The sequence below is a fragment of the Anabas testudineus genome, chromosome 19 (genome assembly GCF_900324465.2).
Source record: "Anabas testudineus chromosome 19, fAnaTes1.2, whole genome shotgun sequence".
NCBI classification, from domain to species: Eukaryota; Metazoa; Chordata; class Actinopteri; order Anabantiformes; family Anabantidae; genus Anabas; species Anabas testudineus.
Window position 1 is genome coordinate 18,600,366 of NC_046628.1, and position 12,092 is coordinate 18,612,457.

The 12,092-nt window shown below is 40.8% G+C and overlaps 1 protein-coding gene and 1 long non-coding RNA gene across 2 annotated transcripts in view; one reads left to right on the forward strand and one right to left on the reverse strand.

Annotated features, from left to right (window-relative positions):
• Positions 1–185: 185 nt before the first annotated feature.
• On the forward strand, positions 186–659 carry LOC113156092. Its single transcript, XR_003298281.1, has 3 exons — positions 186–225; positions 319–383; positions 483–659. It is a non-coding gene; the product is annotated as an uncharacterized LOC113156092 (long non-coding RNA).
• Positions 660–3,114: 2,455 nt separating this feature from the next.
• Positions 3,115–12,092, reverse strand: part of LOC113156024 (transcription elongation regulator 1-like protein) — a 37,080-nt gene continuing 28,102 nt past the window's right edge. The window contains exons 7-14 of the mRNA XM_026350832.1: positions 11,686–11,764; positions 10,556–10,641; positions 10,338–10,444; positions 8,927–9,127; positions 8,731–8,833; positions 5,270–5,359; positions 5,042–5,160; positions 3,115–4,487 (exon numbers count right to left, since the gene is read on the reverse strand). Coding sequence (XP_026206617.1) covers positions 4,331–4,487; positions 5,042–5,160; positions 5,270–5,359; positions 8,731–8,833; positions 8,927–9,127; positions 10,338–10,444; positions 10,556–10,641; positions 11,686–11,764 — 942 coding nt within the window. The 3' untranslated portion in view covers positions 3,115–4,330. The remainder of the gene's footprint in view (positions 4,488–5,041; positions 5,161–5,269; positions 5,360–8,730; positions 8,834–8,926; positions 9,128–10,337; positions 10,445–10,555; positions 10,642–11,685; positions 11,765–12,092) is intronic.

Genomic DNA, 12,092 nt, shown 5'->3' on the forward strand with positions numbered 1-12,092 from the left:
AATCATCACATCTCTCACAGATTCATTAATATTCTGATTAATCAATAATCTCTCTGATCCTGATCAAGTAATAAGAGGAACAATGTTTTTATTCTAATTTCAGTCCAATATAAGATTTCTGGCAAACATTATTCAATTCTAATTTAGGATTAAACATGTTTTTTAAGTAATGAGTTTTTTCTTTAGGCTGAGTTGAATCTATGAGACGACACTCAAGACAGATGGGTAAGATTTAAAGACAGAGAGAAAGAAATTTTTTTCAGATGATTAAATCTTTTCAAATATATTTATCTTTTTTTCTGAAAACCCCTCCCTCAGCCTCCAGTCTCACTCCCTCTGGACGTTCGTCTTCCCTTGGACCTTTCTCCCTCTCCTGGCTGTTGGTGGGTTGTTCTAGCAGTTTACACTGCCCGTCACACATTCTAATACAACACACATTCACAGTGACATCAGTTTGATAACCCACATTTATTCCCTTCCAGAGTTGCATTACTTTTTCTTCAAGATTTTGTATTGATGATGGGAGAGTCGGACGCTGCACAAAGTCTTCTCCAGCACATCTCAAAGATTCTCAATGGGGTTAAGGTCTGGATCTGGAGCCTGATGAATGCCACTGTCATCTTCGAATATGCCCGTGACATCAGGGAAGAAAAAATCCATTGATGGAATAACCTGGTCATTCAGTATATTCAGGTAGTCAACTGACCTCATTCTTTGGACACATAACATTACTGAACCAACCTGACCAACTGCAGCAACCCCAGATCCTAGCACTGCCCCAACAGGCTTGTACAGTAGGCACTATGCATGATGAGTGCATCACTTCACCCGCCTCTCTTCTCACCCTGATGCTCCCATCACGCTGGAACAGGGTAAATCTGGACTCACTAGCTTCTCACATTTTCTTAGGTCTCCTCAGTTGCCTCTTTTCAGTTCTCATGAGGTCCAACAAGACCTCCATAGAGTTCTTCAGGTTTTATGAGATCTTGTCAGTTCTCCTCAGGTTTGCTCAGAGCTCCTCCTGTCTCTATATATCTCCTCAGATAGGAGGAGCTAGGGTCAACAGATCTGTAGACTCTTATTATTCCATCTTCTCTTCTTCCTCATCCACAACCCCCCAGGCTAAACCAAACCCCCTAATTCATCAGACTGAGATATAAAAAATTTGAATCATTTCTTGGACAAGCAGTGTGTATGTTTGTGTGTGTATTTGTGTGTAACAGTCCATAATTGTTTCCCTCTGTCATGAGCTCATGTTGCCATGGCAACAGACAAAGAGCAGCAGATGACTGAATTATTATGATTACAGAGACAGAGAGAGAGAGAGAGAGACATGTGTTATACAGAGACAGGTGTTTCACCTCCTGCCAGTTGGGATGAGTGGAAAACAGAGAGAGAAAAGAAGAGCAACAACAAGCAGAAAACAAACAAGTCATTTAGTTACAGAGAACTGGGAATGCTTCAAATTTGGCACAAAAATCCAACTGAGTTGATTTTGATGGTCCAAGGTGACCTCCCGTCGATCCTGTCTGTCTGTCTGTCCCAATCTTGCAAACATGATCACATACATGTTATGATAAACTCAAAAGTTTGTCTATGTACAGAATAATTTATTATTTAAGTGAGTTTCTCATTCACCCATTCGAACACATCGATGGCAGAGCTGTCTGCAGCTGAACTGACACACCTGGTGCACTCACTTTTTTTTTTCTTTCATTTTAGATTGTTGCTGTAAAATGCACATTCTCTGCTGCTATAATATGGAAATTTCCCCACTATGGGACGAATAAAGGTCTATCTTATTTTAACTTGGTGTTCAGTATCTTGGCCAAGGGCAGGAGCCAGGAATCAGACCACCGATCCCACAATTGGTAGACGACACTGCTACCTCCCAGTGCATTATAATAATAATAATAATAATAATAACAATAATAATGTATACTTTATTGATCCCCTTGGGGAAATTCCTTTTGGACAGCTGCCAGACTGAGTCGGCACTACTACGGGGTTTCGGTGTCTTGTCCAAGGGCACCTCAGCAAGTAGCCAGGAGAAACCGGGAATCGAACCACTCACCCTGGGGTTCGTAAGCGACTGCTCTACCACCTGAGTTAGTAAGAAAAACAGAAAGGATAAGACCGGATGGTAAGCAAATGCAAGGGGTTTGTCAGGTTCACCACTCACTTCCTGTTTGTTCAACTTAACTGGGAATCAAACCACCACCAACCCTGGGATTCATAGACGACTGCTATCGATACCACCTCTGTGATTATGGTGTAATAAAGGCATTAGCAGGAACTACAGATCCGTTACGCTGTCAATTCTGGCTGTTTCAATATTTCTGTAAAGCACACTAGGAGCAATGTAAAGGTCAGAAATGTTTAAACTAGTGATTTTTACAACACAGAGTACAGTGCATTTGAAATTGGTGCGCGATAAACTAAGACATTTAAAACATTTTTGGTCATAAAATACACTTTTATCCTAAACAACTTACAAGTAAGGTACAAAGCCAAGGTAAACATAACGAGGTCTTGCCTAAGGACCACACTAAACTATCCAGCCACTCTTGAACTATTCATTTTCACATGATGTTCCGGCTAACATAGAGGTGTTAAAAAAGTTAACAAAGTATTAACCAAGGGAAATAAAGCAAATCACACAAGTTTTTATGATTCCTCATGAGAATTATTTGTCCCAGTGTTCAACCTTACTGAACTCTGACCTGAAACCTTGAGGATTTCTAGCATTCTAGCATAGGAGAAGGATTGAACTGAAATCTTTTTTAAGGAATTATGCTTGTTCATATTCTTATAATAGCTATACTGTGAAATTATGGTGGGAGCAGAGAAGGAGAGTTGCTTTTTGTGGCGTAGAGACAATTACAGTGAGTGTTTAATTTACAACATTGTGTTGTTGTTAGCCTGTTAGCAGGCTGGCTGCCTGTTAGCATGCTAGCTTCTGCAGGTCATTTACTGCTTTTGGACACATCAAGACCAACATTCAAATACATCTAGGTAGATGTTGCTGTGACTGTACCATCATACTGTCTACACCTGTGTGTGTTTTTTCATCTGTCACCTGTAAACAACAAGAACATGTGCATCAGTAACAGTTTAATGTAGACCAACATGAACAAAGATCATCTGGGACAAAGACACCATCATCCAGTAATAAGTCAGGACACTAAAAACACCTGCCAGGATTTGGAGGGCACTACCTGTCCCATCATAGCAACATGTGGGAGGTTGGTGTTCACACCATGTTTGTTTAAAGCCTAAAATAAAGTTACACATCAAGCAGCTGAATCTGGTTCAGTCTGCTCAGACAGAACAACAGGTGTGGATTACACTAAACACATTTGGCATGGTGGGGGATCCCCCTCCTGTGGAAGGGAAAGGGCAGGGAAGGGGAGCAATCAAACTTAATGGTACACAGGAAACCTTAACCCATCACAGGAGACCTTAACGAGACACTAAAGCCTAAATTATTTATTTTGTACTGTCGACATATGTTGGAGTTTAGTTGCAATATGATATCTATACAGGTGAAGTACATAGTGTAAACCTACTTTTTCCATCATATTTAGACATTTTTGTCAGTTTTCAGCTGAACAAAGTCTTGTTCAGCTGAATCCTTTGGCCGCTCCCAAATCATGACGTAATAGACCGGATTTTTAGACAGCCATAAAACAGCCATAAGAACCATTGTCAGGGAAGCTAATAGCATATTTTTGGTTGTAAGTTGATTGTGGCCAGGTTGACAATTTTTTCTATCAATATATCATTTTTCTGATCACCCTCCCAACTCCCAGATCCCTGTTGGATATACTTTGGTTACAATGGCCGGGGCCATATTTACCAAACCACAGGTGACTGGGTTACTGGGTCACACAGGGAGGGTAACCCTGACCTCCCAAACATCAAATAGCATCTGTTCAATTTCATTAGAGTGAACAAGTGTCAGATGCAGTAACAACAGACTGGGAGTCACTGGTGGAGCAGATCTGATTATCTGTTATTTCTATTCAGATGAAGTTTTTTGTGCTCTGATTCATTGTGAAGACCAGTTCCAGTTTAATTAGTTTAACTCTATTTAAGCAGGTCCACTACAGAAACTGGTCCTCTTCCAGTGGTGGGAAACAGTCTGAACCACTCACATCCACTTTGTCTGATCCAGTTTCTCCAACAGATCTAGCAGAGTCTGAAACCAGAATCCAGGTAAGGATCTGCTTGGTGGCTATGGAAGATATTTAAGGGCCTGAAAGTTTTGGGAAAGCTCTGTATGAGTTCTGCAAAGCTTCTAGTTTGTCTGTATATAACAGTGCTGTCCTCATCTCATCTTCCTCAGTCTGGCTCTATTCTCCTTGTTGCGTTTTTTTAAGAATGTGATGTAATGGTTGAACAGGACCTCCTGTTCCTGCTTCTTGTTGAGGGCACTAAACCTTTGGTCAGCGCCATAACGAGTGCAGAACTCCTTAAATTTGGATCTGCAGAGAAAAACAAAGAGAGAATTGGAGTTTCCTGGTCAGAACTGGCTTATCCCAGTTTGATGGTTTACTCCAACAAGGAGACAAAACTATCTGATACATCAGATCAACACCAGTTGCTAACCGTGTAATCGACATGTCTTTGTTTATTTTTCTGTGTTCTGTGGAAAAGATAACGAGTAGAGAGATAGAAAATTAAAAAGAGTGCTTTACTTTTATTTTGCTATTGATTTTTCTAACTAAGCCTTGGGCTGCCTGGGCTTAAAGAATGCAACAACTAGCCTTTATTGTTCTGATTCAGATGTAGATAAAAGTTAATCAAGTTGATCAAAGTTAAGTAAAGTTAGAGTTATATATAACTTTACTAATATATGAAGAAGACAAAATCTCTGTCAGTCTCTTAGGTATAAACCACACAGACAGCGTCAACTCAGTTATCTGACAAGAAGATAAACATCTGCCAGTCCAGGTAAGTTAGTTAAGTCAGATCCAGATTTTTCAGGAGCACAGCTGAATAATTAAGAGCAAAGTGTTGAATAATAAATGAATGATACCTGCTAGTGATCTTCACCTCTTCTAGCAGCTGTTTGAACTCTTCTCTGGCTCTTTGCAGTTTGCTCTTCTTCTCCTTGTATTCATCCTTCACCCTGCTCTTCACGAACTGGTCAAAGACCTGCACACAAATATCAGTAATATCGCTGTAACATCATATTATAACAGCAGTTATGTTGGCAGTGGACTGCCAACACAATTGCTTTAGATGACATTATTCAGTACTTTACCTGTTTTCTCTGATCCGAAGTCAGCAGCAGATAGCGAGGGTCAAATACCATCTTGTGCAGTTCCTTCTCCCAGGTGGAAAATGCAGACACCTGGGACACACATCAGTATAATAATTTTATAATACATACATACATACAGTGAGGGAAAAAATTATTTGAACCCCAGCTGATTTTGTAAGTTAGCCCACTAACAAAGAAATGATCAGTCTATAATTTCAATGGTAGGTTTATTTGAACAGTGAGACACAACAATGACAAAAAAAAATCCAGAAAAATGCGTTTCAAAAAGAGTTATAAATTAATTTGCATTTCCATGAAGGAAATAAGTATTTGATCCCCTATCCGTCAGCAAGATCTCGAGCTCCCAGGTGGATCTTATACAGGTAACGAGCTGACATTGGCCCTCTCAGCTCGTTACCTGTATAAAAGAGACCTGTCCACAGAAGCAATCAATCAATCCAGATTCCAAACTCTTCACCATGGCCAAGACCAAAGAGCTTTCCAAGGATGTCAGGGACAAGATTGTGGACCTACACAAGGCTGGAATGGGCTACAAGACCATCGCCAAGCAGCTGGGTGAGAAGGTGACAACAGTTGGTGCAATCATTCGCAAATGGAAGAAACATAAATTAACTGCCAATCTCCCTTGGTCTGGAGCTCCATGCAAGATCTCACCTCGTGGAGTTTCAATGATAATGAGAACGGTGAGGAATCAGCCAAGAACCACTGGGGAGGAACTTGTCAATGATCTCAAGGCAGCTGGGACCATAGTCACCAAAAAAACAGTTGGTAACACACTACGCCGTGAAGGACTGAAATCCTGCTGTGCCCGCAAGGTCCCCCTGCTCAAGAAAGCCCATCTACAGGCCCGTTTGAAGTTTGCCACTGAACATCTGACTGATTCAGAGGAAGACTGGGTGAAAGTGTTGTGGTCAGATGAGACCAAAATCGAGCTCTTTGGCATCAACTCAACTTGCTGTGTTTGGAGGAGGAGGAAGGCTGCCTATGACTCCAAAAACACCATCCCCACTGTCAAATATGGAGGTGGAAACATTATGCTTTGGGGGTGTTTTTCTGCCAAGGGGACAGGACAATTGCACCGCATCAAAGGGAGGATGGATGGGGCCATGTACCGTCAAATGTTGGGTGAGAACCTCCTTCCCTCAGTCAGGGCATTGAAAAGGGTCGTGGTTGGGTACTCCAGCATGACAATGATCCAAAACACACGGCCAAGGCAACAAATGACTGGCTCAAGAAGAAGCATATTAAGGTCATGGAGTGGCCTAGTCAGTCTCCAGACCTTAATCCCATAGAAAATCTGTGGAGGGAGCTGAAGGTTCGAGTTGCCAAACATTGGAGAGGATCTGCAAAGAGGAGTGGGCCAAAACCCCCCCTGAGATGTGTGCAAACCTTGTGGCCAACTACAAGAAACGGCTGACCTCTGTGATTGCCAACAAAGGTTTTGCCACCAAGTACTAAAGCACGTTTTTCAAAGGGATCAAATACTTATTTCCTTAGTGGAAATGCAAATTAATTTATAACTCTTTTTGAAACGCATTTTTCTGGATTTTTTTTGTCATTGTTGTGTCTCACTGTTCAAATACACCTACCATTGAAATTATAGACTGATCATTTCTTTGTTAGTGGGCAAACTTACAAAATCAGCTGGGGTTCAAATAATTTTTTCCCTCACTGTACATACATACATGTATATGTATATGTATAATATATATATAATATTTAGTTTGGCTCATTTCCTATTTACTAAAGTGGAGGAGGTGGGTTTTATGACTTGTACAACAACCAAGGGGGATCAACCTATGATCTATGTCTATGTGTAGAAATGGATCACCTCTGCCTTGTGACAGGTTCAGCTGCTCATTGCATTGCCTGCAAACTAAAGAAGGTTCATGGAGGAGCCAGAGAGGTGCAGTCATTTGTGTATAGACAGTAGAGGAGGATGGAGATTGTTTTGTTTTTCTTTTATGAGTTGTCTTTAGCACTTTAGTGCCAGAATGTGTTGTTATGTACTACATGTGGCATGTTTTTTTTTTTTTTTTTATAGTTTCTTAAATTTCAGCTGTAGTTTTTCTTTTAAAATAAAAGAATAAAGAAAGAATACATTTATTTATATTACTTACTATTAAGTTGTTTTTATGTTGTTATTATATAGCTATAATAACTAGGAGAAGCATTTTGTTTTATACGTATGTACAGAACATACATCTTTCTATTATTTTAATGGAAGTGCTGAAGCCAATCCCAGTTGTCGTTGGGGGAGTGGCAGGCTACACTCTGGACATGTCAAACCTGGGTCCTTTTTAAATCCAAAATGCTGCAGTCAGAGTTCTGACTGGAATTAGCAAGAAAGATCATATTTCTCCTACATTTCTCTACATAGACTTCAAACTTTCCTTTATTATAATCGTATAGTTAGAGATGGATCAGGTGACTCTGAACTATCTCTTAGTTCTACTGCTATAGGTTAGTCTGCTGGGGGACCTCTACTGATACACTGAGCTCCTCTCCTCTCTCCTTTCTCCTATATCAATGCAAATGCCACCATTTCATGTCATTAACTTTGTGTCTTCTCCTCCTGTAGTTGTGTTTCCTCCTCTCTGTGTCCCTCTCTCTCTGTACTTTTCTGCAGGTATCCTCGGCTTGGAACTGTACATCTCCAGAATCCAGTTCATCTGCCCAATGTTCTTGCTGCTTGTTGTTGTTTTTTGTGCCTGCTGTTCTTTTCTCTCTCCTCTTTCCACTCACCCCTACCGGTCGAGGCAGATGGCTGCCCACTATGAGCCTGGTTCTGCTTGAGGTTTCTTCCTCTCCACTGTTGCCTAAAGCTTGCTCAAATGGGATTGTTGGGTTTTCCCTATCATTTTTTTGTATAATTATACTCTGTAAGCTCTTAAACCTTAAACACTGTAAAGTACCTTGAGATGACATCTGTTGGGAATTGGCGCTATACAAATAAAACTGAATTGAATTGAATTGAAATTAAACTTGCCTCAGTTAAGGTCAGTGTTCGTGATTGAACAATAAAAAAAGAGACTTGGTGCAAAATTGCATCCATGTCAGAGTTGTAAGGTGAAAACTATTTCTGACCAAAAAGAAGACAAAGGCTCGCCTCACATTTGTCAAAAAACATCTTGATTATGCCCAAGACTTTAAGGCAAGTATTTTATAAACTGATGAGACAAAAGTTTTACTTTTTAGTGACAGATGAAGTAATGCCCACTACAGGCTCTAAGAGCCAGTAGACGATTAGCATCTAACGACTAATTGTCAGTTAGTACAAATAACTGGAAATTATTCTGCTGGTTTAAGGGTGTCCGTATCTATGGAGGAGAGACGTAGTTGATAACGGAGGCAGACGCATGTATGTATCTTTACATGTACGTATGTGTTTCTGTGCTGTGGTATGTGTTTGTTGTATATACTAAGTGTGTGTGCATTACCCCTCTCTCTAGCATCATTTCCCTGAAATGAGCAACACGCAGATCAAGTGGAAGCAGCTGAACATCTCCTGGTCGAGGGACAAGAGACACAGACTCTTCTGTCCTGGGGCAGAGAGACAGTAATGACCGATCATATCAATCAATAACAATGACATCAGTAGGTCAGATGCTATGTCATTGGCTTGCTCAGACTCACCTGCTCCTCTTGGACTTGTGTCTATGTTTGTCATCTGTGTCGTCATCTTCAGCTGCAGGTGTGTTCTTTCTCTTGTGTGGCGGGTCTTCAATGATTCGGCTGATGTCACGGCCAATCAGATCACCTGGTTTCTCCCAGACCGACAGGTGGATTGTGGGATTAAAGAAGAAGACCCGGTCGTCTCCAGTCCACACCACACACCTGAATGAATGAGCATGCATGCACACACATTACTAATTCTAACATTCTAACTGCTATCTCTCCTCTCTCTTTTCCCTCTTCCTGTCTCTCTGTCGAGCTACACGTTGTTCCACCCTTTGCCCTCTGGACCTGTCTGACTCGTCCTGATGCCCAACTTCTGGCCGAAGATCTCGTCGTTTGGATCCACCGTATGGCCCTATGGGATGCGTGTGGTGACTGGAGTTGGTCACACGCTACCATGAAGTCGGTCTTGGCCTTGGTGGACGTCGGAAGCCGTTTCTAGGAGGTCTCGACTCAATGCTCCATAGTCCAGGACTGGAACAAGTCTGCCTGCAATAACTAACTGGACTCCACATTAACTTAAAAGACATTAACTGTTATACTGGACTGCCTGCTGCCTACATAGCATGTAATCACCCATATGAGGATGGGTTCCCTGTTGAGTCTGGTTCCTCTCAATGTTTCTTCCTGTTGCATTCTCAAGGAGTTTTTCCTTGCCACCGTCGCCCTCGGCTTGCTCATCAGGGACAATCTGATTATTAGGATTCATACACATTCACTGTTCATGTACTGTTCTTTGGTGTAAAGCTGCTTTGTGACAATGTCAATTGTAAAAAGCGCTATACAAATAAAATGGAATTGAATTGAATTACTGAAACAAGGGTCAACTGAGATGTTGTCCTGTACCTTACTTGTAAGTCACTTTGGATAAAAGCAAAAATGACTAAATGTAAGTGTAAATATTGTCACAATCGTTGTACCCATGATTCCCACAGTACTCGACTCTCAAAAAGACCTCAGGGGTATATGAGGTTTTGTGCAAAAGTAAACAGCTGGCTGTGTCAAGAAAAAGGAATTTGGCCAGAATTTGTTTCCCAATGCTATTTAAGCTGACTGGACCTGGATTCTGACTTGGATAAGAATCTCCAAAGACAAAAGAATTTGAACTGTGATACACATAGTCATTGTCTGACATATTTGAACACAAACAAACTGTATTGTTCTGCATCTGTTCACTGTTGCCATGACAACACTGCTAAAGGAGGTTGGTAAACATTAGAGACACATTAGAAACCACCAGTGACAACAGAAACCGTCAGAGAAGGAAGAAACATTATTCGTTTCTGCTCTGAACCAGAAGATGTTTTTTTTTTTCTTAAAGCAAAAATCAATATACAAATTTGTGTGTGTATATCAGAAAAGCAGTTACCATGGGGACCCTGGGACAGGAGTGGATGCGACAGGACGTTTGTCTTTCCCTTCTTCCTCCCCCTCCTCATCTTCATCGTCTCCATGGTCCAAAGACACACCAACACACTGACACACACAGGAAACCAATCAGAACTGAAGCTCATGTGAGATCAATCAATAACTGATCAGCTGTCAATAACAGATCAATGCAACAACTGCAGTTCAATGAAGACTCACCTGTTTGTTGTCATCTGTTGTTCTCTCTGTGCTTAGCAGTAACGTGCCTGCAGAAGAAACATTTCGTCCATCTATCCCTTGCTTCTCTGAGACACAACAAAACATTATTTAGACAGAAACTGAATTTTATTGGCAATAAAATTTACATTATTATTGGATTTCTCCAACATCCACAGGCTCTCGGGTCAAACAAGCCTGAGGCAGAGGTTAAGTCTATGTTGCAGTCCACTGGTGTGTTTCAGAATCACATCTGATCAGAGTTTTTTATGATCCCCATGAATTACTGGACTGCTCAAACCAAGAAGCCTCCATGTTTCATTGTGAGAATAACAAAGTGATGAAATGTGACAGATGAGCAGATTTCCTGCGGCAAACGTCCATCGTCTGTAAGATGCCGTGACAGCAGAGACATCATGAGACCACGGTGCCAGAAATATTCTAAATAACTGACCCCCCCAGCCCTCCACTGTGCAAAATAACCCCATTGTTAAATATATAATATAATATTAATTATAATAATACCATTAACCCTTAAGAGTAACAGACTCCAGTCTTTCTCTCAACAGATTCTTAAGCAGACACAAACTCAAAACTGTATCATGTTTTTGTTTGTTTAAAAGTTGAGGTTAGAAATGCTGTCTTCTATTTTAGCTTAGTTTTGGCCGTGCAGGCTTAGGGTTTGTATCAGCACTTGTTTTAGGAATGGCTAACTTCTGATGAAGAGCAAATACTAAGCTAAAACCACTGATCTAAACTAAATCAAGCAAATTAACACTCCTCCTCCTCCTGCTGACATTTCTTGGGAGTGGGAAAAGTGGGAGACCACACGTTATGTCCAGTCTTTCCTTGCACCAGGGGTGTAACATTCATCACGGACACTTTAGATACACATTTAAAAGGTTGATATAGCAGAACCACAGATACTGATGTTTTTTATTCTAAAAATGTCACCTGTTTTGAAGCTTCTCTACAGTTAATATTCTAAACAAGTCAGTCCCAGTTGCTTCCTGTCTAACATTAAATATCTCTCAGACACAAACAAACAAACAGACAACAAAATACAAAGACAGACAGACAGAGAAAAACATGACAGAGAGGCAGACACAGAGAGACAGACAGACAGATCTTACTGTGTCTGTAATCTGTCAGCAAAGTGAATCTGGAAGAGAACCTTGACGAAAAGAATGAGGGATGAATTGCCTTCATCACCTAAAAGATAAAGACAAAGCAGAAGGAAAAGAAAGAAAAAAAGAGAGGTTGACTTACTTGGAAAGGTAAGACAGACCATCCACTAACACAGAGCTGAGGTCCTTTTTCATTCCAAACCTGTAGTCTGTAATCTAGTACTACATAACAGCTCAACCCATGTCCTAATCCTGTACAGTTTTGGGCCAGATTCAGTAAAGATTCAGTAATTCCTTACAGTCTCTTACAGTAGCAGTGAACATCCCACAAAGAGGCTGGAATGACAGGTAAGTTTTAACATTTACTTTAAATGTGACTAAGATCAAGGACATGATTGTGGACTTCGGGAGGA